General features: G+C 54.2%; 1 protein-coding gene across 3 annotated transcripts; it reads right to left on the bottom strand.

Annotated features, from left to right (window-relative positions):
* Positions 1–119: 119 nt before the first annotated feature.
* Positions 120–25,204, bottom strand: PCSK7 (proprotein convertase subtilisin/kexin type 7). 3 transcript variants are annotated; one of them, XM_045797846.2, is made up of 17 exons: positions 24,679–25,204; positions 23,052–23,171; positions 22,117–22,596; positions 21,328–21,462; positions 20,328–20,493; positions 18,991–19,162; positions 18,134–18,188; positions 17,550–17,688; positions 16,590–16,690; positions 13,871–14,038; positions 13,030–13,137; positions 12,494–12,596; positions 3,678–3,834; positions 3,020–3,114; positions 2,164–2,257; positions 1,837–1,954; positions 120–1,567 (listed from the first exon to the last, which is right to left on the bottom strand). In XM_045797846.2, the coding sequence occupies exons 3-17, from the start codon at positions 22,582–22,584 to the stop codon at positions 1,202–1,204; spliced, it is 2,445 nt and encodes an 814-aa protein (XP_045653802.2). In that variant the 5' UTR covers positions 22,585–22,596; positions 23,052–23,171; positions 24,679–25,204; the 3' UTR covers positions 120–1,201. The 3 variants fall into 3 exon arrangements, with proteins under 3 accessions (XP_045653802.2, XP_045653804.2, XP_045653803.2); XM_045797848.2 differs by having other exon boundaries at positions 19,072–19,162; XM_045797847.2 differs by lacking the exons at positions 23,052–23,171; positions 24,679–25,204 and adding an exon at positions 22,816–23,038.
* Between the last annotated feature and the right edge of the window lie 22 nt (positions 25,205–25,226).

Here is a 25,226-nt window from a genome sequence, read left to right as displayed (position 1 = left end):
CAGGCAGAGGAAGGAGGAGAGTGAATCTCTGGGGACCGGGGACCAAAGGCCAAGAGGAGTGACTTGGCAACTTTCATGAGCTCTGGGAGGCAGATGAAAGGGGATGGGGAGCAGCAGAGTTGTGTGGAAGGTTTTTATTTTGGAAAAGCTGTGCAGAAAAACATTCAACCAAACGTTGCTGTGAAAAGAGAAACCCAAATCTTAAGCATTAAAAAAAAAAAAATTTAGATCAACCAACTAGCTCAGAAGAGGGGAGGAGGCCAAGGCCGGGAGGAGTCATAGCCAGTCAGGCAGACGGCTGGCCTCCAGTGGGTAAGGCCATTTCCCTGAGCGCTTTGCAGAGGAAGACAGGGCGGTCACAGGGCTGGAGTGGCAGTGGCTGACCCCTGTCGTAGTCCTGCTGCAGACCCAGCAAATGAAGCCGCGCAGGCCCTGGAGAGCCGCACCCATCTGCACCCATGCGCGGCTTTGCCAGGTGCATCGTACCGATCCTTCAGGATGGAGGGTCGGGGGGGCGATGGTGAAGGAGTCAGGGGTGTGTTCAAGGTTGGCTTCTAATCAGGGCTCATGGAGGCAGCTGCTTCAGGGCCAGTGTGCTGGGCTGAGGGCTAACTGCCATACCAGTAGGTCCTGGGTTCCAGGCGGAGGCAGGAAGGGGAGGGAGGGAGAGGAAAAAACTGCTGTTTCTAGGTTCTGGGTCATTAAAAGGACAGGCATATATCCACGGGCTCTTCCCAGCCTTCACCTTGAGCCCTCTTCCCGAGGGACCCCAGTGACGTTTCTGCGGAGAGGCTCTTCGGGCCTTAGCAGGCCCCGCCCCACCCATGCATGGGTGAGGGTCCCTATGACCCACATCACCAGCTCGCCCGGGAGAAACGAGGAGAGGAGGCAGGCCTGCCCAATGGGGGGGGGCCAAGCCCTTGTCCAGGCCCTTCTCACCAGAAGCTCCTATTCAGTCGGAGGAAGACCCAGTGGCTGTGGCCACACTGTTCTCCAGCACGATTCCTCTGTCATTGCACCTTAAGAAGGCCCTCGCCTTCCCTGAGCGCAGAGGGTGCTCTTTCGGCCTGTGAACCCCTGATGTTAGTAGCATCAGGGCTGCCTTCTCCCCAGAGCTCCCGGGACTCGGGAGCAGCCTTCCAAGCTTTCCCGGCATTGGAAAGGAAGAGCCTGTCTCATGTCGACTCTGTTGGGCCTTGGGTCAGCAAATCTGCTCCTCTTTCCCCTGCAACAGGTCTGGGGCTAGGTGATGATGAGGGCAGTTCAGGGTACTCCTGTCCTGGGACAGTCCCCAGTCCCCTCGATCCAGCAGGTCTGGGGCAAGGAGATCAGACGTGGTGGGAGGGCCCTCACTTTCTGTCTCCACTCCATCCGGATCCTTGCTGTTGCAAAGTGGCACGGATTCTAGTTCTGTCCCCTCCTCCCTAGCTTTTTGGCTTCGTTGGGGCCAGTGGCAGGGTCCACTCCTACAAACTCGGTGAGAGGCCACATTCCTCTGGCTCAGGTATATTTCCAGCATGTAGTAAACAGTCCAGAAGATGGTAAAACTGCCTACCAGCACCAGAGTCTGGAAAAGTCAAGCACCCAAGTTAGGGATGGTTTCCCAAAGCCTGTGGCTTTTCTCAACCCAGAACAATGAGCTCAAAGTCTGTCACCTTCCAAGGACTGCCTCTCCCACCCCAACGCACTCGCCCCCACCCAAGGAGCCCTTGCCTCTTAGAGCTAGCTAGTCGAGCGGGGACCCAGCCAGCTCCTCCCAAACCCTCACTTCTCAAGTCACCTGGAGTCCCCCGGCCAGGACTAAATCCCCCACGACACTCCTGCCCGCCCACCCACCTTGAGGGTGTTAGGGGTGATGGTGTAACCGTCTTCCTCGGGGATTTTCAGCCCGGGGGGGCAGGGCAGAGTGAAGCCATCATGCAGGTATTTTCCACTCATGGCACTTTCTAACAGTCTGAGGAGAAGAAAAGAGATGAGGATGTCCTCCTGAACTTGGGACCCCCTTGCCTTCACCAGTTCCCCCACCTCACAGCTGGAGAGGGAAGAGGCCCCGAAGCAAGAAGGGGCAGGTGAACTGTGGGTTCCCGGGGAGGGGGAGCTCCCTACGGGGCCTCTTCCGGCCCCAGGAGCTGCCTCCCCCGGGCACCTGCATCTGGCACCTACCTTTGCCTGTCCCTGATGTCCACTGGACTCCACACAGAGCCATACAGGGTCAGCTGCCATTGCTGCAGGGTGCCGGCCTGGACCATCTCATCTCCTAGAGCAGCCAGGGGGCAGTCCGTGAGCCCTGCCCTGTGCTGGCCGTGCAAAGAGCAGAGGCCCTGCCCGCCCCGCCCCCAGGGGACTCGGCCTCACAGTCTGCCGTGGGGTTCTGCAGATGGGCCTCATGGGGGGCCCTCCGGGATGGAGAGGGGGAGGCTAAAAGGTGTGACTCTGAAGCAAAGACGTCCTACCTCTCTCTCTTTCATATTTTAGGGTTTCAGCTGGGATTTTGCTTCGGAAAAAAAAAATGTCCTTCTACTAAATTAAAGGTTTGAAAACCACCAGGCTAGTGAACACCTAACTTGGCTGGAAGCCAGGAGAGTTGGGTTTGGTTTCCAGTCTCCTCACTGGAATATTGTGTGACCTTGCACCAGTCACTTCAGACCTCTGGGTGGGCCTCAGTTTTAAAAACAAAACAAAACAAAAAACAAAAACAAAAAATGGTGAAAATTAGTCCTGCCCTTACCTGCCTACCAGGGCTGGTCGAAGGATGGTTATATGTGAAAGGACTTGAAATGTGGTTTCAACAAGGAATTTTTGTTGCTATCCTGAGGAAAAATGGATCAGTCACTTCTCCAAGGAATATGAGAGGTAGTATCAACGAACAACTTTAGATTTCAGTGCCCATATTTTAAATGGGGTGTACTTCTTGGCATCTACCCTGTGGGTCCAATGGCAACCCTATGTCTTTTCCATGGGACGGTTTCTGCGGGGGCTCAGCTCCGGAGGGACCAGACGGAAGGGCAGGCAGGCTTACCTACATCCCTGATCACAAGTCTGTAAGTCCCCTTCGCTCTTTCCCCCCAGCACCGCACAGTGGAGAAGGTCCAATCATTGAAGCCATTGGGATCTCTGGGGGAAGAAAAGAGTAGAACACCTGGAAGGTGTGGGGCAGGGGACTGACCCTCTGCCCACAAACACGATTTCCTCGCTGTAGTGGCCATAAAAACATGGCGGTCGTGGCCTGACCTACAGCTACTGGGGAGCGTGCCATGAGGGGTCCTCAAGTGCTGTCCTTTCCCCGGGGCTCCCATGAAATGAGGGACTTGGGTCAGCATGTGCTAGTAGGAAAAGCCAATGTGGAGAGAGCACAGGCTGGGGAGCTCGGAAGAGCTAGGCTTCCTGTTACTTCCTCAGGCACTTCCCAGCTCTGAGACTTGTTTCCTCATTTGTAGAAGGAGGGTAGTCTCCTCTGCATTGTTCTTGTAAGGATTAGAGGAAGTGTTTGTCAAGTGCGGTGTTCAGCACACTGTAAGCGACTTCTGCGAGCCAGGTAAGAAAGGGCTTCCCGCTGCCATGGTCAGCCAGTGCCGAGACAGCTCAGACAGTGCCAGCATCTGCTTTCCCTGTATCTTTTCCTTGCAAAGACCCTTGTTGCCAAAAACAGCTCAGAAGGTGCGGGTGGGCATACGTACGAGTCCATGCTGCGGGGGGCGCCGATAAGGGACATCATGCCACTGGGGCAAAACAGTTTCAGTTCCAAGCTGCCGCGTCGTGGATGAGTGATGGAGACTGTCACTGCCACGTGCTCCAGCGTCTTCAGCCCCGACATCTCCAGGTCCATCCTGCTGACTGTGGGAAGTCAGGCTGGGCAGCTGGGAAACCAGCCCCCACAACACTTACGCCCTCACTTCATCCCAACACATGCAAAGGCGCACACTCATTGAATCACATTCAAACACCTAACGCAGCCCTAACTGGGACCCAGCGCAGCTGAGTAAATGGAATGTTGCGGCTGCTTTCATGGGGCTGACAATCTGGCTTAGAGTCTCGTTGGGAAGATCACATATTCAAGACACAATGTAAGAACCAAACAAAGCAGCTTCAACCATTCATTCATCCAAAAAGAATTTACAGAGTACCTCCTACATTTCAGGCACTGCACTAGATGCTGGGGATAGAAAGGTAAGTTGGACATGATCTCTGCCTTCTACCTGCAAGTGGAGGACGAGACGGCGCGAGGAGTATGTAACTGAGGCTAGAACAGAGAGGCTCGAGGCACAGGACAGGGCGAGCCTCCGCAGAAGGAGGTGAACATGGGGCGGTAGAGAGTGCTGGTAGGCAGAGGAATGTTCCCGGAGGGGAGACGGCCCAAAGATGGGGGGGGGGGAATGAACAAGTTTCCTATGGAAGGCAGTACAAATTTCTAAAAAACTATTCAAGTGAATATACTTGGAGGAAATGATGCTGAATGAAAAAAAAGTCCATCTCACAAGGCTACAGAGCGTGACTTCCATTGTGTAATACTCATGAATGACACAAGCATGGAGACGGACGCCAGGTGAGTGCTTGCCAGGCATGAGGGATGGGGCAGAGGGCGTGGGCGCGGCCACAAAGGGGTGACACAGTGGAGTCTAGTGAGGCTGGGGCAGTCTGGATCTTGGTTGTAGTGGAGGCTACACGAGGCTACACGTGTGGTAAACCTGCAGGGAGCCCCGCCCCCACCCCAACACACATACTCTCGTATAAATCAGACTGCGAGTCTGACCAGTGAGATCTGAATATCTTTACGGACCATAGCAATGTCCTTTTACTGGTTTTGATACTGGACTGGAATTGTTTCAGACACTCACGTGGGGAGAAGGGCGCATGAAACTCCCCTGAGCACTGCTTTGCAGCTGCCTGTGAATCTAGTTACTTCAAAACAAACTAAGAAAAACACAAATGGCTGAAGTGGAAGACTCAGTTGGGGAATATTAGAAAATTAGGTGGCAAGGAGAAACAATTCTTTCTAAAGCACTTCTTCCACTGATCCGTTCCAATAGGCAAGGCGGAGACCAGCACCTCCACTTTCCAGGGAGAGCATGAACAGCTATGAGGGAAGAAGGAAGAGGAAAGGCAAGGCTCTGAGTCTGTGACACCACCTTCTGTCCTTCCCAGACCCCGTGCCCGCTGGCCTCCTGCTCAGAGCACCGGCCCAAGTCATCCACTACCACATGGCGCTCAGAGGACGGCTGTCCCACATCGTGACCTCATACTGTTTACCTCCTCGTCCAGCACAAATCAGCACCCACTTCCATGACCACGCCCCGGGGCCTCACTTCTGAAGGGTTTAGAAACTCTCATTGTGGGTTTCATCAGATAAACAATGCAAATTAATTGACGACCAATCAGAAGAGTAGTTGAGCAAAAATGAAAACAAAGAAGCTGCCACACTTCTTGATAACATGTTGGGAAATACCGATCTCGACCTCTCTGGGTATAGACGTGTGCACGTGTGAAGGGTCTTTCATTCCAGCTGGCCAGTCGTCAAAGCCAATGTCCCACCTTCTCTGAAAACAAGGACATCACGTCTCTCCACTTTCCTCACTCCCTTCTTGATCCCTTCCTTCCTTTCCTTGCACGCCATCCAGCTCCTCTTTCCTAACGGCTAAGATCCCGCAGCTCGGCTCTCCAACACCCTCTTGTTTACTCTCTCAAGCTCCTTTGCTTTCTTTTCCTTTCACAGCAACTGGCTGGCAAGAGTCCAACATCGGACCAGCCCCATTAGCCATCTTCTTGGCTGAATCTTCTTGCTTATGTCTTTCCTACTACAGATGAAAAACAAAAACAAATAAACCCTTTCTCAACTCTTCACACGTCCTTCTGCCCACCAGTGTGAAGGACATGCGCTCTGGAGCCATCCGGCCTGGGTTCAAAGCCCGGCTCAGCCCTGTCCTAGCTCTGAGAATCGGATTCATTTCCTTATCTGGAAAACTTGGATAGTAACAGTACCTACTTCATAGGGTTGATAGGAAGATTATATTAGTTCATACACATAAAGTACTTAGAACAGTACTGAGTATTAAGACCATGTAAGTATCGGGTATTATGTCTTTTCCTTTACCGGTAAACTTCTTGGAAAAGATGTCTACGTTCACCGTCTCTACTTCTCACCCTCCCAATCATTCTTAACATTTTTCCTGTCAAGACGGTATACATGGTTTTAAAAGTAAGAGGACAATTTCCTACCCCATTCCTCACCATCTTCGTGAGCCACTCCCCGGAAGCAAACACTTCTTACTGCTTTTAGTTGTTTTCTTCTGGGATCTATCTTCATGTTTCCAAATACCAGGCATGTGTGACTATTTCACGGTTCATCAGTTCTAGACATTATTTATCGAATTCTAATTACAGCAGATGAGGATTTAATACCACACACAGACCTTCTTCCTACCCTGCCCTCCCCTCCATCCTCTCAAAATAATTACATCACCATTTTTAGTTAGGTTAATATTTTGTTTCCTTACTATGACCTTATGGAATATGGAATTTAGCCAAGTAGTACATAATGATTACATTTCATTTTCTGAACAATTTGCCGATGTCCCCTCTAGAGTTAATAATTGCCCTGTTTTTTGGTTTACTTCAGCTCACGTACCCCATCACTCATTCTTTCCAAACTGCACAGAAGAACCACATAACCTCTCTGAATGCTATTTCTTCAAATGAACAAACAGTCCGAAGCCCCCTCAGTGCCATCTTCCCCCAGAGACCCCATCTCTGGCTCCCTGTCTCCCAGTCCTGTCCGTTACCCTGCTGCTGGGTTGGGCTTCTGTCCCCTCTCTGTCTGCACTCCCTTTCTCTCTCCCCCATCCTCTCCTTCCCTTGGTTTATCCTTCCTTCTGGAATCGCTGCCTCTCCCAGCAGTTTCAGACAATGTCTGAAAGTATCCTTCTTCTACCTTCCCATAGGATAATCAGTTTGGCTGAGTTTTAGCGACGGAAAACAAACATCCTCAAGATTTGGAGGGTTGTTGTTGTTGCTGTTTTTCCAAATGGCCCGTGATCCCTACTAGCCTGAAAAGCCAGTTGGAAGCTCTAAGCGTGGGTGGAGTTTTGTACTGGTAGGCTTCCCTGAAGTCGGTTGGCCTGGCACCTGACTGGTTCGTGGAGGAGCCCTCCATATCCGTGTCTCCAAGTCTTTCAATGAGGGGTCCTTCCGTTGCTCCAGAGAGGAGCCTCTGATCTCCTGGCTGCCAGGGCCCTGGGATCTGGGCAGCTAGCGTGGAGGGGAGGGTCCCCCCTCGCAGTACACTCCCTGTCTCTGGAGAATAAACTTCCCAACTCCTGCCGGCATAAGGAATGTACATCACCTGGCTGCCAAGGATGGGAGAACGTGCCCCGGAATCTACCTTTCCACCGATCCCTATTTTCCACCTCATACCTCATCTCTGTCTCCTGGAGCAAATGGGACCTCTAGGTCCTGAGCCTGTCGGGACTCTGTGGCATGAGGGCTTATTTCTTAGTATCACCCTCGCAGGCATTTGGCATGCGGTTTTCTCAGCCCTGCTCATTTCTCCATTCATTTTGCATCTTCCAAACATGTGATGAAATCTCTCATTTGCTGAGGCCTCTCTCCCATTCTCTTTGGCCTTGTGCTTACGCCACTTTTATTCCTTCATTCTTATTTTGGTGAGGTTTGGGAAGAAAGAAGAAATAAGAGAACATAACAATTTGCCATCTTTAACCAGAAATCTCCTGCCTCCATGAATTATTCAACCAGGTGCGATGGAGATTTTGCCCCTGTTTGAGTACCCGGAAACGGTTCTCGAGGGCACCAGGGGCCTGTGCGGCAAACCCAGGGCCATCCCTTCCATCCTTGTCTCCTTGCCCTCTCTCATGGAGACAGCCCCCAATTCCCACGATACCTCCTCCTGACTTCCTCCTACCCCCCACCGGCCCATCTCATCCCTCCTGTTTTCCTCCAGAAGCATCTTTCCTTGGCCCACACCTTTAATGTGGTCCGTGTCCCAGGTCCTTTTTTATCCTTTGTCTGCCCACCAACCCTGGGGGCCTCATTCTTCCCCAGACCTTTTCTTCTCCTTTTACGCTGGTAACTCCCAAATCATGGCTGCCAGTCTAGACCTTTGAACTTATTTTGTCAACCACCTTCTGGCCATAACCTTTAGATATTGCCCCGAGCAGCCTCAAACACAGCCGTGACAAATTCCCAGCCTCAGCCCTTGCCCAGATCTGTTCTTTGGCCTGGGTTCTTCACCTCATTTGATGACAATACTGACTAGACAGTTGCAAGCTTAAAAACTTGGAAATCTTTTTATATGTTAAAAAATATAAATGCATGTAAAAAAATATATATATATATTCTTACTATAGAAAATTCCAGGCATATATAAAAAATAGAACAGATGTTCTCAACACATAACTCCAATAATTATCAATATATGGTCAATCTTGTTTCATCAATGGTCCCCGCTTCTTCCCCTTCCCGGAGTCATGTGACAGCATCCCCAGACACCCTGCTAGCTTCTCAGCAGACATGAGTCTGTAGCTCTAAAAGACAAGGGGCCGCTCTCCTTCACCCTCCCCGACCAGCAATGGGTGACAACTTATCTTGAAGGCTCCCTACACACAGACTTCCAGGTCAGGTCCAAACTCCTTACCAAGGCACACCCGGGTCTATCTGGCCCTGCCCCTCACACCCCTGCCCCAGCCATACCACGTGACTCGAGGCTCCCTGAAACTCTGTCAACTCTTCACATGTGGTCCCTGCTGTCTGGATGTCCCTCTCCTCACCCCTTCCCCCCCGCTCAGGTCAGTCACTGGCTTCTCCGAGTGCCCTCCTGTCTCCCTGGGTGGCAGGCGGCTCTCTCCAACACCCATGTCATCTCCGCCGCAGACAGGGCTGCCTTCCCCCTACCAGACTGTGAGCTCCTGAGGGCAGGGATCCTATCTTATCTCTGGATCTCCAGAACTTGACACAGTGCCTGGAAGGAGATGGGTGTTGAGTTTGCAGAATGAATGAGGGAATCAATTGAGAGATATTCCACAGAAATACGTGAAAGCCTCCACAGCAGGGGAACGGACAGGGGAAGACCTGGGGAGAAGCAAGGGAGACGGAGTGGCTGACGACTGCAGAGCTTCAAGGTGGCAGTCTAGGGAATGGCAATGGCTCTGATGGAAAATGGGAGAAACCTGGAAAGCAAGCTGGCTTTTGAAGGGTGACAGTGAAATCTGGAACGTCGCCTATGTAATATGCCATGTGCTGGTGGGATACCCAACAGCGCACGGTGATGTAGGGACGGAAAGCTGCAGGGAGATACTGGTGGCATGCTTGGAGGGGAGCGTTAACGTGGCAGACAAGGGTCTCACAGAGAGTCAATGCCATGTTCCAGAACATTATGGAATAGCATGGAATCCAAAAAGAGCCCCTCGAGAGCCCGTCTGTGTGAGGATGTGTGCGCAGCCATGCCACATGCCCTTCTGGTTGGTGCGGACAGAGGGGCTTGGGGGCCGCGCACACGGGGACGCTAGAACCAAGCACGTTACCATTAAATGAGGGAATACTCAGAACAGTGCTTGGCTCGTAAAAAGCACTCAAGTCACAGTTGATGATCGTCTGATTCTTATTTGGCCTTTGGTAAGTCGGGGTCTTTTTCAGCTCTCACCCCTTGGCCAGAAGATCCCGGGGCTTCCTTCGCTCGTGATCTTATGGAAAACTATGATAATCTCTATCCCTCCCACTGGTAAGGGATCAGAGGGACTTCGAGCTAAGAATCATCTGTGGAGAGGTGGTAGCTGAAGTCATGAAAACTGCTGCACGGCAGAGGAGAGACCCCCGGGAGGAGAGAGAACCGCAGAGGAGTCTGAAGAGGCATTCACGGTCTGGGAGTGGTGACCGAACGAACAAACGATACGAGGACCCCAGCGGAGAAGCTAGGAGAGGGCCCTGGAGCCGAAGGGTCGTGGAGGCTGCACAGGCGGAGGCCGCTGCCGGGGCCCCATGAAGAGGGTCAGAGCGGGAGAAAGGTCAAGAAGGATGAACTCTGAACTCGCCTCTGGGCCTGACCAGGAAAGGGGGCACTGTGAGCATGAACCGGGTCTTCAGTGCTAGAGAGAGGGGGTCATAAAGCGAGCAGTGGCTTTAGTTTATTCACTTTGAGGGGTTCCAGGTTGAAGGCCGGCAGGGACTGTCTTATGTTTCTCAGTAGGTGAGTGGAGGAAGTGTGAAGGCAGCAGGAAGGGTGAGCGGAGGAGGAGAGGCCGGGGGGACAGGGAAGGCACAGAGAAGGAACAGGAATGATTCCTGCCTAGGCAGAGGCTTAGCCAGTTACACTCAGGCTGCACACAGGATAAAAGGGTAAGTGCAAGAGGTTTCAGGAAATTTCCTGAACACACGCAGATTCTCTTGTGTTTTAGACACTCCTCGCAAACCCCATTGTCCCTCCTACCCTCTGGTAGAGATTTCAGACCCAGAGTCAGATCTAAAGGAACCAGCGGCCCCGATCCCGTGTGCCCCACATCCTCTGTCTGGCGCCAGCACTGCACTGCCCAGAACGGCAGCCACTGGCCATGGGAGGTTATTTAAATTTAAATATAATACAATTAAAACTTGGCTCCTCACTCACACTGGCCACATTTTAAGTGTTGAATAGCCTCACACAGCCAGTGGCCTCTGAATTGAGCAGCACAGACAGAGACCACTTCCATCGCTGTGGCAAGTGCCGTGGACACCACTGCTCTGGAGTCTCAGCAGTGCTGCACCTCTGCTCTTCTCTCAGCGGCGTGCAGCTCCCTCCACCTTATACAAAGTTCACCTGGAGCCCTCAGACACCGATTCACCCAGGTCTCGGAGGAAAAGACCGAAGCTTGGCCACGGGGGCATGTTTCTGGACCATCTAGGACTGAGTTGTTCTAATCTATATTAACTAGACCCCCTTCAACCTCCAAGCATGCCCCCAAGCTTGTACTTTCTGTCCTGTCTGCTCGGGGGTAAATGGAGTCACAACAGAGGGGAAGACACCTTTGCTGACCTCAGAAAATCACGCTGTCCTGCCGGCTGTCCTCCACACTAGCAAAACCCTGGGTCTACACCTCCCTTTGCTTCATCCTCTCTTCCCACTACCCCATTTCCCACTTCCTCGGCCCAGGACAATGTGTCCTTCCTTCTGTGCTTCCTAGTGACAAACAAGCGGTTGCCGGGGAGGTGTGTCACACATGCTGGGGCAATGATGTCCCCTGGTGAGTGGGAAGCAGAAGAGGACGAGGCTGGAAAGGCCTCCAAAACTCTTCTAAGTCAACTCCCATTTGACAAGTGCGACTATGCATTACTTTGTTACTTAAAGGACAGTGGGGGAGTCTTGTGTGAGAGGTCCCAGTTAAAAGACACACTATCTCCAAGACCCATCAGTGCAAAGCCTGGAGGTTCCAACTGAACTGCATTCCTGGGAATGTTCCTGCACTTCTCTGCCTTGGCCGATGCCCTTTCCAAGATAGCATTCCTTTTACGGAAAACGCGATGAACCAGGCCCGTGGATTTTCTTCCACGCAGAGGGAAGCTGGGCAAGTGCCGGACATGGTTAGGGAGAGACAACGGAACCCTTCTCAGGGAAACCTCCACCCGAGGGAAGCTGCCCCTGCCCTTCCCTTCTGGGCTCCCTTCTTTGGCCATTCCGCCTCTTGTTCTTGCTCTGGTTTGATCACTTTCTAGGATCAAATTGGGGTAAGCGAGGACGGAGTTCTAACTTGGGCCCAAAACATGGCATGCTTCAATCTTCACAAAAAGTAGTGAGTAACTCTGCCTGGCAAAATTCTTCAAGGGGGAAAAAAAATCCCCCTTGGAGCTGGGAGTAGGGAAACTCTCACACGGGAACTCGGGGGAATCTGCTGACAGAGGCACAGGCATCCCCATCCAGCTTCCCTCTTCTCTGGGAAGGGGTTCAACCTCGGTGCTGGACACAAACCCCATCTCTGACCCTGGCTGTGACGGAGGCGGGGGCAGAGGACAAACAACTGCACCCCAGGGAGACGTCCGCATCCTCCTGTCCCGCCCCCAAACACCCCACCCAACTTCTGTATCACACAAGCTGGAGAGTCAAAGGAAGAGATTCATTTACTTTATCCAAAGGCCACTGGGCTGAAGAGGATTGCCTGGAAGTTCCTGGCATGGAAGTCAAAGCAGCATCTTTCAAGGCCTGCCTCGTCTGCTCAAGTCCCAGTGCCACTCCCCCCCCCCCCCCCCCCGCCGTTCTAACCAGTTGCTCGGCAGCTCCTTCCACTACTAGTAACTCAGGAGAAAGGTCTTATTTAAGCAGCCAGGGGGCCAGCCAAGTCAGAAGCAGCAACATGTCCTAAAATGGTCAAAGAAAACTCCACAGGTCTGGCTGGAGCTCAGCTCCTAAAGGAAGGGGGCAGAATCGGGCAGGGACGGGCAGGGACGATGAGTTTGATTTCCCCGGCACCCGCCCCAAACCTCAGGCCCGAGATTAACCCCCTTTCTGCTGACTACTTACCATTCCACAGGACCTCCAGTGAGTGGGGGGACAGCGGGATAGCCTTGTTCTCTTTTAACACAGGGCTGACATAGGAAGCTAAGTAAGGGACAGAGGTCCAGATCTATTAAAGGAAAGGGGTGGTGATGAATGAACAAGATGACGGCACACTCTCATCCACTCAATCTTTAGGGCCCAGCTCTTCTTATCTTTCCTCTCCTCATCACCTCTTTTCACTCCCGAGGCTCCTGCTGACACCCGGGAGTGCCCCCTACGGCACCGAAACACAGAACCAGAGCGAGTGGCTGCATCCAGAGTGGAAGAGGAGAACCAGAGCCCCCTGGAAGCCCCAAGCTACACTCTCTACCAATAGTTCGGAAACTTCAATGAAAACGTTGAGCCTGCTTCTTCGGTTGAAAAATGGGTATCAGCTGGCATGAGGGTAAATGAAGAACATTTATTAAGTACCTACAACGTGCCAGGCAAGGTTTAAGGCATTTGGCCCCCTCCCTCGGTCACTCCACGCAGGGGTCCCTGCCCTGCCAACACCTGTTCACCTTGGCTGCATTAACGAGTCTCCAGGCATTGAGCAGGCCGAATCCATGCTGGTGGCTGTGGCTGAAGCCGGCCTCGTTGGTGACCCAGTCTGCACGGCGATCCTCATACTGAGAGAACAGAGGTCCTGCTTAGTCTCTCGGATTTCCAAAGTACCCTTGACCCTTGGACAAGTCAAGGGTTGGGGGCATTAACCCCCCTCCTCCCACAGTGGAAAATCCATGTATAACTTTTAACTCCCCACAACTTCACTACTAACAGCCTCCTGCTGACCGGAAGCTTTTCTGAGAACGGAAAGAGTTGATAAAGACACATTTTGTATGTTCTATCTATTAGATATTGTATTCTTACAGTAAAGTCAGCCGGAGAAAAGAAAATGTTATTAAGAAAATTATAAGGAAAAGAAAATACATGTCCAGTGGATCCATGCATTCAGACCCATGTTGTTCAAGGGTCGACTAGAAGGTCAACAAGTAACTCTGGCTTCCTTGCTGGCCCTGCTGGCTGACCCGGGCCAGACTCTCCCACTAAGGCCACTAGGAATGGGTTCCCAAGGAGAGCTGGGACAAAAGGTCAAAGCCCCATGATGTCACCACCCCTGTGGCTTGCTTCTGGAGAAGGAGCCAGGAGTCGCAGGCCTGGAGTCCAGAGCCCAGAGCACCCCTCCGCGGGTGAAACGGCTCAGGCAGAACAGGCACGAGTGAGCTGAGGCCCGTGATCGTGACGGGGTGCCCGCACCAGTTCTATACCTGGGCCACTCTGAAAAGCACCCGGCACCTCACTTCCGGGTGAGTCCGAAGCCTCCTGCTCCCTCACGTCCGGGGACGGCTGCTAGGGTCTCACCTGGGTGGCCGTGAAGACGATGATGTGCTGCACGTCACGCCACGTGAGGCACGGCCGCACCTGCAGCATCAGGGCTATCATGCCCGCCGCCAGAGGGGCTGCGGCCGATGTCCCCGTGTGGCCCTCGGTGCAGCCTGTGCCCTTCTGAAGGTCCCAGTCGGTGGTCACCTGGGAAGCGGATGGGGGAGGGGCGGGGTTAGACACGCAGTTCAGGGCTGTGCAGAGAGGGGTGGGCGACGGGCGCTCCGAATACGCCTCTCAGGTGGGCCTTTCCTTTGCGAGAGCTGAATCTTTCACCGGGGGGAGGCCCACTACAGGTCAGGACAAAGGAGATCCTTAATCCTTCAAGCCCCCCTCGCCCCCCCGCAGGACGAGCTCTGGAGAACTGAGAAAAGATGAATTAAAGACTAAAGAGCTACTTGGGAGGGTCTTGTTTTGGGCAGAAAGGAGATGGAGCTGTGGGAGACGCCTCAGGTGCACAGGACACTTTTCCGGATTCCTGCTCCTCTTATAACGGCTTCCCAAACTCCCCACCCCGACCCTCCAAGCCCCACAACCATGCTAGACAGAGGCAGTGGCGGGGGAGCTCCTGGGCCCCAGCTGGCGCTGGGACAACAGTGACGGCACCATTCAAGAAAATCCAACTTGGCAGCTCGGCGACAGGGGCTGGAGCGACATCAGTGCGAATAAAGGGAGTGTGTTCCCAGGGAGAGGGAACTGCGTCCTCGCCCACCCCAGGAGCTCAGCGTGGGCTTCGCGTCCACACGGCCTGCCCGCCCTGGCCCAATCTGCCTCACCGCTCCGGGCCTGGCGCCTCAGTGTGCTTCCCATGAGCCCCCTTCTCCACCTGCGGTTCTGGGGGCGCGGGGGCGGGAGAGTTACCTCACCGCAGGAGATGGCATCAAGTCTTTTTTTCATGCTCTGATCAACCCTGGAGCCACAATGGGTTTGCCTCAATCTGCTCCACGATGTGGCACTTCGGATCTAGGACATGGTGCCAATGTTAAGACTAGAGAATTTTTTTCTTCCAGGCTTCTCTCTGGGTCAGATACCGGGGTGCTAACTTCTGCCAAGAACTGCCCTTCCTCCACTGTACTCACTGCTTCCCTCCCAGCTGTTACAGCAGCTGCCAGGAGATGTAATTTTCACTCGGACGCCGCACACTCCCGGAAGAAAAAGGAAAAACCCTCCAAGTTGTAGTCTCAACGAGACTGGGAAGGCCGGTCTGTGCCGGGAGCAGACTGGGTTTTTTCCTGTTAAGGAAACAGCGTCATGGGGACAGTCTCGTGTGTAGCTGTGAGGGCCGTGAACAGGCTGATGGCGGCAGGAGCCCTGGGGAGTGCCCCAGGTGCCCAGCGAGGGGACGGCGCATGTTCCACGCCCTGCCCTCAGCAAGACCGCGGCCCCACGGAGCTGGCCACTGAATAGAAACTGGCAACAGGGGGTTTCCAAGGCAAAGACATCCAAAAGTTGGGAGCTTGGCTAAACAAACTCTGTTCATTTCTGGACCAATTACAGTTCAGATGGAAGGTAGAAGATGGGGGCGGGGGTAGGAGGGGGAGGGGAGTTAGGAGAACAGCCAGGCACTGCCGAGCAAGAGTCACAACCATGCCAGGGAGGCCTTCTTGGTGAGTGGGCTCCCCAGTTTCTGCCAGGGCACGAAGAGCATAGTTTGCTCCTGCTCTTCCTCCTCACCCAGACTGGCCTGGGGTTCAGAGGGCAACCCCCCCCCCTTCCTGCTGGGCAAAGCCTCTCTGACGTGTTTCTTTTAGCCTACTCCCTTTTTCCTTCTCCTGGGTGGGGGCAGGAGGCTGAGGGCCACTGGCACAGGGCCTCGGAACCCCATGTTGGCCAGAAGTCACTTATTGGCAAAACAGAATTTCAGTTTTGGAGAATGAACGTGACCCAGCAGGAGGACAAAGTTGCCTGATTCGCAATGGCCCCAGAGAGACATCTGTCCCTAGGCCACTGGAGAAATAGGACACCCCCAGGCTCCAGCCCAGCTCTTCCCTGGAGGTCCTAGCCCCATATCACTCTCTTCGGGTCAGCAAGGACAGGCAGGGAGCTCTGGGGTTCCAGTCTGGAGACCTGGCCTAAACCTGCTGGGAGGGAGCTAGGCCAGCCGGGTGTGGCCATCAGAGCCTGAATTCTTCAAAAGGTTCCCCAGCGTGAGAAGCTCCACTCCTCTGCTCCGATCCCTTGTTGGCTACGGCTCCAATTCTAGGTCCAAGGAAAGAACTATTTCTTGGGCTGACAGACGCATTTCCCAGACTTCTTTTCCCGCCCATCCCATGAAGACAACCACTAGCTTTACTCCCGATGGGGAACGTGACCAGAACTCACAGTATTTACGTAAGGGCCGAAGAGCAATGGAATGAAGATTTTTTCCTAAGCCCACAGGAATTAGCCGAAGCCCAAATTCTACCAAAGGAAGACATTTCAAAAGAGTTATTTAATGAATGTGATGCATACTAGCGCCTATAACAAAATATATGTTTGCAAGTTAAAATGTTGAAGGTAAAAACCATGTACAGGTTTATTTAGGGTCCTCGGCTCTGATTTCCCAACAGCGGCATACCCTTTGAGATCCAGATGTGCTAGGGAAGAGGAAGTGGAGGGGCGAGGCGGGGAAGCGGGGACCCAGAGAAACATGGCGGTGCCGCCTGAGTGATGTCTCGTGGGGCAGGGGCAGGGGGTGCAGGGCCCAGGAGGCACTCACGATGCTCCGGAGCATCTTGTCCCCACCACTGAAGGTGACCGCCAGCATGGAGGCACACTCCTCGGCATAGAATGGCATCCGTCCCTCCTCATCCACTGCACCTGGGGACAGAGTAGGGGACATGAGAGCTAGGGGCCTGATGACATCAGAGTTATCATCTGGGAGGCTGTCCTGAGTTTAAAAAAGGATCTCTGTGGCCCAAGTGCCTCAGAGTACACGCACTCCTCACCTGAACAGGCAACCTCAAATGGCAGAGGGGATCTGGGCCCTAATACCATTCTTTCAGTAGGCTCCCACGTAAAACTGGGGGCGTTCCACTCGACAGGTACTCGTCTGTTCACACATTCATCTTCCTCCATGTTTATTCACTTATTAATGATCTACTGCAGGTCCCACACTGTGAGAGGCATCAGGGCCACACGGAAAAGGCCACAGTCTTGATCTCAAGGAGCCAAAAGTCAGGGAGGAAGTAGGGTAAGTAAATAAACACAAGTGGGGCAGCAGACACTACGTCAGGGGGCACAGGTACAAGGCATTTGATTCAGGCTAGTGGGGGTCAGGGAAGGCTTCAAACAGGAGGCCAGCGGCCCATGGGAAGAGAGGCTGCAGCACAGGCCTAACCAGGTGATGGGGCTGAAAGTGTTCCCACGGTATGGTGACATCTAAGGAAGTCCTGAGAGTGTCTGAAGCAGGGCTAGTCCCTCCTTAACTATATGACCCTGAAGAGAAGATCGTGCTCATAACAGACACCACAGAAGCCAGAGCGCCCCAAAATACATACCCCCCCCACCACCGAGGGACACACATACACCAAAATATAGAACCCCTCTACCTCTGAGGGATACACACCCTAAAACACACAACCCACTCACCACTGAGTCCCACATACAGCAAAATAGAGTCCCCTCACCGCCGAGGGGCACGCACGCACTCACGCACACACAGTCGCCAGGCCGCTACCTATGGTGACGGTGTAGATGGAGTTGGCGTAGCCGTCATAGTTGCAGTTGTCGTTGTGCTGGCCCCCGTTGCCACTGGCCACCACGAAGATGCTCCCAAAGCCCCGGCGGCCAGCAATCACCCCATGTTGCAAGGCAGCCTGAGGAGCAGAAAGGTCCTGGGTCAACTGAGGAACGCACAGAAAGACCTCTACCCTCCATACCAATCGCCTCCTCCCCTTCTAGAAAGAAAAGGAGAAAAAGCCCAAAGGCACTGGGGCAACAGGGAGAGAAATTTAAAGATCGATACATGAAGGGGAGGAAGCCGTTAGTTGAGCAACTGTTTGACACGAGTACGCTGCTTATCAGATCGGGTGGGGCTGGTGATGGGGGCACAAAATCACCACTTCTCTAAGAACTGGTGTCCCCCACGCTCCCCCGCCTCCAGGTTAGGAGGACTAGCCCAAAAGGAGGCGGTAAGGCTGGATGCCATGAGTCTGGCACCACCAATGGGGGTAGGGTGGGAAAGGGAGCAACTTGCAGTAGTTCTAGGACCTGAATGAAGAGGGTGTCCTGGGTCTCGGAAACTACATGCAGTTCAGTTACCTTTCCAAGCTGATGGGGGCCATCCACTGTCTTCCCATCATCATCTGGTCCCCAGCTGTTGAGAAACACCCAGAGGGAAGAGCCAGAGCCCCACTGTGGCGACCCAGCCAGGCCTCCCAGGCCCAACTGACCACCCTCCTTCCTAGGCTCTTCCTGTCCTCCAAAGTGTTCTAGTTCAGGACCCCCATGATTAAAAGACACGGGGTTCAAAGACCCGGCCCTCACTCCAAAGTGGAAAACGGAAGGACGTGACAAGGCTCTTTTTTTATCCTTAGAAACTTTCCCAATCTAGGACTACTTTCACCTGCCCCTAAAAATCCTTTCTCAGGTCCTAGGGAGCAGGAGACAATACATACTGGTAGAGAGGGACAGGGGGCCAGCCATCTCCTGATCTAGGGATCTCAGACAAGGCTTGATGGCACAGCACCCACAAAGGAAGGACTACATCTAAGTTCCTGGGTCTGAGGAGCTCTCCACTCCTTCTCTAAGAGGAGTGTCTCCTGTGGATGATGTCATGCACGTAAGGGGGGTGCTGGCTGGGGGAAGACCCGGTGCCATTGGTGCTACAAGGGCAGCCCAAACTCAGTTTCTCCTTTTTCAGGGACTCAGACCCCGCCCACTCCCCAGCCCTCGCCAGAACCCGAAGCTGCAGGTGTGTTCACATGCAGGGTGGCGGGAACTGGTGCTGGGCATGCGGCTCGGCTGTGGTGGGAGGGCAGCCCTTCCAAGCTCATGGAACAGGTAAACACGGTGCAGACTGGCACACTCCTCATATGGGAACCTGATGCTTGGGGTGATGTGGGGCTTGCGACCGAGAACCCAGCGGCTGGGGGTCCGGAGAGAGGACAGTGACGGACCTCCGGGTCGAAGCCAGGAGAGGACCCCCGGCGCATGTGCTGCTCTGCTGTCGGAGGCTGTGTGTCCTGGCTCTGCCGTACCTGCAGCTGTAGATGTCGTTGATCTGGTAGTGCTTGTTGAACGCTATAGCCTCCATGCTGTCCGTGAGGGGCCCGTCCAGGACCCGGATACCTAGGCAGTGAAGGCCCCATCAGCTCCTCGACCACGCGGGTCCCCCCGATGGGGAGCTGAGTGGTGGCGAGCCATACGTGGAGACTTACCTTTTCCTCTGAGCACTCTGGTACCTTTGAGTGTTTATACCATGTGTATGTACCAGAATTTTTTTTAACAAAACGCTAGACCTTGGATTTTAAGGATCATGTGGGCTGGTGGAAAGAGGCCTGGGCTAGAATGCAGTAGCCAAGGTTCCCTTATTTGCATCCTTAACCATGTAGAGCCTGGTCCTGGGCTTGATACACAGAAGGTGTCCAATAAATGGTACTCATTACCATTACTGCTCCATGGATGCCTAATTTCACCCTCTAAAATGGGGTGGGTCATATCCTGGTGACTACACAGGGACAAATGGAGCTTTCAGAAGGGACTTGGGCCCTGAAGTTTCTGGCTCACTCTGTAGCTCATTTATGGAGAGGGCTACTGCCCTCTGCTGGAGAGTAAGAGGAATACAGCCAATCCATTCAGTCTGTAGGTTCCAAGCGCTTAAGAGGAGTCTGGGAGGGCTTCCCCATTCAGACCCTTCATGTTCTGCCTTGATGGACAAAGACTGGGAGGAGCCCTAGAACAAGCTCCAGTGGGGGCCAGGGCTGCTCAGCTCTCCTGAAAGGAGGGAGCGCAGACAGCAACCATCAGAAGGTCTGGGAGCTGGAGAGCTGGGTGATGGGAGGGGAGTCTCCATGGACATAGGGGGTCAAGGAAGAAAGGCAGGTAAAAGGGTATTTGGGAAATTACAAAAATATAAGTATAACCTAGATAAGGAAAAGGAGTTATTGTTACAGTGAGTTGGGTCATTTGATGGGACATAACCATAATCAGAAAAAGGGGGGGAAGTGACTGAGCGGTCGGGGCTCGAGGCCTCTGTCCCACATTAAGACCACTCCCACTTTTATCTGTTTTATATAATAGGGTTTGCGGCTAATGACATGCTTGAAACACCACTGCACTGACAAAAATCAATGCACTGATATGTCCTACAGACACCTAGTATAAGCTTACCCTCTGCTCTATGCTGTGCATGTTAAGAGTGGGATCAACACGGTTCAGCACTCGGGGGAGGGGCAGGCAGGGAGTGAAGACCGTCACCACAGGAGAAGCCCACCGAGGATAGAGCGGAGGGTACCTGCTATGCGGCTCCCGTAGGCCACTCCGACTGCACAGAAGCTGTTGTTGGGCACTGCGGCAATCTCTCCTGCACACCTCGTGCCATGGTGGTTGCCGTTCTCCACGTCCGGGTGTGGCATAGGGTCAGGGTCGTTGGAGTTGAGGTCATAGCTGCCCTCAGGGCTCTGAAACATTGCCGGGTAAGTGACATGTGGTCACTCACAGGTTTTAACAGGTTAGGTTCTGGAGCTCAGGGGGAGAGGAGACCTGGGGGAACCTAGGACTTTGGGGCTCCCAGCCAGCGCGACACGCCCATCTCTCTCTCAGGCTGTAGACATGAGAACAGAACACATGGGGCAAAACTGAGAAGTGCCACTGGTCTCAGCAAACCTCTCTTGTGCATTATAGAAATGGGTCCAAGAGATGGCTCCATGGCTTGGGAAGCCCAGGATAAAAGAGATTTAGAGCTACCTAAAGACCAGGCTTTAAAAGAGGAGGGTGCTCAGAACTTGTGGGGAGAGGGAAGTTGCCTCCAGAGGCCACTCCTTACTCCCCAGGACAGGGAGCAGCAACCGGAACCAGGAAGTGCCACCTGGAGTCCTGTCCTTGTTCAGTCTGTAGGTTCCAAGCGCTTAAGAGGAGTCTGGGAGGGCTTCCCCATTCAGACCCTTCATGTTCTGCCTTGATGGACAAAGACTGGGAGAAGGAGCCCTAGAACAAGCTCCAGTGGGGGCCAGGGCTGCTCAGCTCTCCTGAAAGGAGGGAGCGCAGACAGCAACCATCAGAAGGTCTGGGAGCTGGAGAGCTGGGTGATGGGAGGGGAGTCTCCATGGACATAGGAGACTCTTAAGTGCCAGTCTAGAATGCTGGCTGGGGGTATACGGAGGATGAAGAACACCACCTCATCTCCCAGGCCCTTAGCATGGCCCAGGGACCTCTAAGAAGGGAGGCCAGACTGAGGCAGTATCAAGAAGCCGGTAAGATGCAAGAGTTGGAGGGGGCGTTCCAGGGCCACTCACGTAGTTGGGTGCGATGTCCTGGATGGTGTGCTCCACTCCGTCATCCACCACCACCACGGTCACCCCTCGCCCCGTGACATTGCGTTCCCACACACCAGTCACATTGATGTCCCTGCCGGGGCTCCGCCGGTTATTCTGTAGGAGACACAGGGTCAGGAGCTCTTTCCGGAGCCTTGGGAGCCCAGTGACACATGACATAGCTCACAGACAGACAAGTCAGAACTAGCAGTCCCTTTTCCCTCTCCTCTTAGCCATCAAAGAGCCACAGAGTGGCTATAGACCTACAGGTCTAGGCGGGGACAGAGGGACGAAGGAGGGCTTTGGCCGCAACCTCGCTCTCCAGGAAGGCATCATTCACCGGTGATAAAAGTGAAATGGTGGCAAGGACAAGGGTTGGAGGATACAATTATTAGGCCATATTATGTATATCCTATGAACATGACATAACATAATGTGGTACCAAGTGTTTACCAAGAGTCAGGCACACACATATTAATTCACTTGTCCTAACCAGAACTCCAGCAGGTACATACTGTTACAATCTCCACGTAAGGGGCGGAGCTGGATCTGAGCCCAGGCAGCCTCACCCCAGCACCCACACCCTAACATCTGCAGTCCACTGGCTCTCCAGAAGCGAGCGCAGGTGGAGCCCGAAGGGAAGACACGCCACCAAAGACAAGAGAAATGTCTCCCCATTCAAAGGATGGGGGCCGCAGGACAGTAATACGGTCACAAGCCCTCTAGAGAACAGAGCTGCCTGAGAGCTGAAGACGGCAGGGCCGGGCTCACCAGGTGCCACTGCTGCGGGTACTTGGGGTCATTGAAGTGGACGCTGCGCTTGGCCCGCTTGAGCAGCCTCTGCTCCGAGTGCCAGCGCACAGCTTCGTGCCTGGCTAACACAGTCTCCGCCTGGCGCCGGACGGCCTCCACCTGCTGTTCCTGCTGCTGCCCGGCCGGCTGGACGAGGAGGAAGTATCCCTGGAGCTCCCCGATGCGCCCGGCGTTCAGCAGTCCCGCTGCCCGGGCCAAGGCATCTGCCTGGTGCTCCAGAGTCTCTTCCGGCCCCTCGCCTTCCAGGCTGTTCAGGTGCACGGCCCAGCTTAGCCCCCCTGGACCCTGGGTTCGGGGCCCATCTGTCCCTTCCAGGCCCATGACCCAGGGAACCAGCAAGAAGAGCCCGGCTAACTCCAGCCAGAGGCAGGCGGGCAGGCCCAGGAGGGCATCTGAGTGTGGCACTTTCCGCCTCCCCTTCGGCATCAGAGCAGTAGGCTGCAGACAAAGAGAAAGGACATCAGAGACCCCTGCCGGGAATGTGCAGGGAGACCAAGCCATCCATGTATGACACCCAAAAACTCCCAATCCACTCCATTTACATTTTTAAACACCTGATCCTCTCTTTTTATTCATATTTATTCCTGAGCAACAGGGATAAGCCCCCTGGTGGGGTGTGGGCCGGTACTAACTCCAGTGGATACCTCACCACCTCACCAGATAATCAGGCAGGGTGTCCAACCGCTAACAGGCACCACGCTGCTCTTTGCCACTGTTGTTCCGGAAAGGGCTCAAAAGTCGTACCGCTCCCGTAGCTTACTGGCAGAATCATGACCATTCTTTAGAAGAGAACTTCCTCCCTTATTTTGAGGGGATATAAATCTTCCCCCCAGCTGACATCTCAGTCCAGGTGTCCTTGGGGCCGACTCCCCACAAGGGCGCCCCAGTCCTACCTGGACTCTGTGTGAGGCTGAGCTCCTGGTCTGGCTAACCACCTCACGCTCATTTTGTGCAAATGGAGAAAAGGCATCACTTTCACTGCGGGGTGTCGGCTCTGAGCACAGACTGCAGACCTGTGGGCCCCAAGAAAAGAAGAAATGGTGTCATCCCAAACCCAGTGGAGCCAGCAGATGCTAGCCATGACCTGTGACCAAGGGAAGTGGCCAATGATCAAGTGTCATTTGCAGGGATCTCAAGTGGGTTGTACACTGGCACAGAAACCCTACTTCTTCTCCTAACCATCATGCCACCCTCTTTTCTTTGTTCCCCAGACGCCCAGAAGAGGGCTTGAATTGTTGCCCAGACACCCTCCTAGAGAAGCAGAGAGTACTATTTCCTAGAAGTCAAAGTGGTAGCTAATTTCCTGATTTCTTTATCTCTGACAGATGCCAGGGGAAGTAAGAGTAGGTAGGAAACAGAGGAAATGGTGAAAACGAAACTGAACAGGCCCAAAAAGCAAGTGGGCAAGCAGGAAGGAAGAAATGATTGGAGAGTTGCAAGGTAGCACTAAACTTGGCTCTCTTTAGGCACGAGCTCGGCTGGGTGGCCTGCAAGTGAGGGCTTGGGCTCCAAATCTGGGACTGCCACCCACGGTTTAATTTCAGAAGGGCCACATTTAGAACTGGTGGGCAACTGTGGGGCCAGAGAGAGGTGAGGGGGCAGCAGAACCTGTGTGTACCTATTGGCGACTGGGCTCCTTTAGAGTCCTCTGCTCTGTGCTGATATCACCCTGAGGCAGGGCTTTGTACCCACACACACCCAAAGGGATCCAACTCAAAATGTGACAGAAAAATAGGTGTTTTACTAAAGTCTCTTTGGAAAGGAAGAAGAGAACTTAGGCCACCCAACTTTTCCCTCCAAAAAATTGCATTCCACATCTCCTTAGGTTCCCCGGCACATTCCCTCTCAAATTCCAACCCCCCCCAGCAACCTCCACTGTCCCAACATATTCAGATGCCTTTCCCAGACCTTACTAAGTAAAACAAAATCTTGCGAGACAGCCAGATAATGCCCCCCCCCCCAGGCAGGCCCCTTCAGGTCCCCTAGATCCCATACATTTCCGGAAGAGAAGAGAAACCTGACCACCACTTCCTCCTCTCCCTCTGGCAGAGCAGGACCGTCTCCCACTCCCATTCCAGGTTTCTGGGAAAGGAACCCTAAATACTCCCTGAAAGCAGATCAGAACCTCACCCAACTGCTTTGCGTATCTTTACAGCTCTTAGGTGCCAAGGAAGAAAAGAAAGAATATGGGCAGCCCTGAGTCCTGGAAGGAGACTGTCCCAAGAGACCGTCCTCCTCCCAGCCTCTACGCCCGGCTCCTAGAAACCAGGTTGCGTCCCGCGTCAGTTTCATTGATTTCCCTCTCCCGGGCCTTGACTGTACCGTGCATTGTGTCCCTCCCGTCAAAGGGACCCCTACTACTCTGGGATCCATGACCCGGGTGCCCCGTCTCCCGGGGCTCCCCCACGCCGGGGCTGAGGGCACCCTCCGTGCGGCCCCCTGATTCTCAGAGGCCGGCGCCCCCAGGCTCTGAGCCACTCGGATTTCCCCTGCCCCGCCCCCACCGAGTTCTCAACTCACCGGCCCGGCCGCAGCTGCTGCCGCCGCCTCCCTGCGGAAACTCGCGGCTTCCCGGGAGCCCGGGGAGCCAGTGACAGTAGCATCACTTCCGCCCGGCGGCGCAGCCAATCAGCGGCGGGGCCACGGCCCGGACGAGCTGCCCGGAGCAACCGGCGCTAGGGGGCCATCGGCTCCGGGCATCCTCGGCCGGGAGAGGAGCGTGCGGGCGTGGTGGGCTCCGCTCGCCTGGCCCCACCGCCCCGAGTTGTCGGGGCGTCCTCAACGGGGGCCCTGCCCGGAGGGACCATCTTGCCCTTCATGGCGTCCTCTCGAAAGGGCGTCTCGGTTGCGACCTTTTAAAAGCACGTCGTTCCTCTTCTCTCTCTGATCGCCATGGCCCCGACTCTCCCTGGGACCTTCCCAGAGGGGCTCCTCCCTCCGCCGGGTCTCCTTCCTTCTCGCCGTCGCCTCTCTCTTCCTCCCCGCGTCCCCGGGAGGGTCCACTTGTATGTTAGGGGGCTACCGCGGAGTCCGCGGTTCCTCCGCGGTGCCGGCTCTGGCCGCCAGAG

Source organism: Ursus americanus, chromosome 16 (genome assembly GCF_024610735.1).
Source record: "Ursus americanus isolate L20-20 chromosome 16, mUrsAme1.1.p, whole genome shotgun sequence".
NCBI lineage: Eukaryota > Metazoa > Chordata > Mammalia > Carnivora > Ursidae > Ursus > Ursus americanus.
This window is presented reverse-complemented; position numbering and strand designations above follow the sequence as displayed.

Coding starts and splice junctions, on each gene's coding strand:
- PCSK7 (XM_045797846.2), bottom strand. CDS start 22,584: ATGCCGAAGGGGAGGCGGAAAGTGCCACACTCAGATGCCCTCCTGGGC. Junction 16,691..17,549: donor CATCTACACCGTCACCATAG/GTAGCGGCCTGG, acceptor CTCTGTCCCCAG/GTGCAGTGGATGAGGAGGGA. Junction 1,955..2,163: donor GACATCAGGGACAGGCAAAG/GTAGGTGCCAGA, acceptor TCTTCTCCTCAG/ACTGTTAGAAAGTGCCATGA.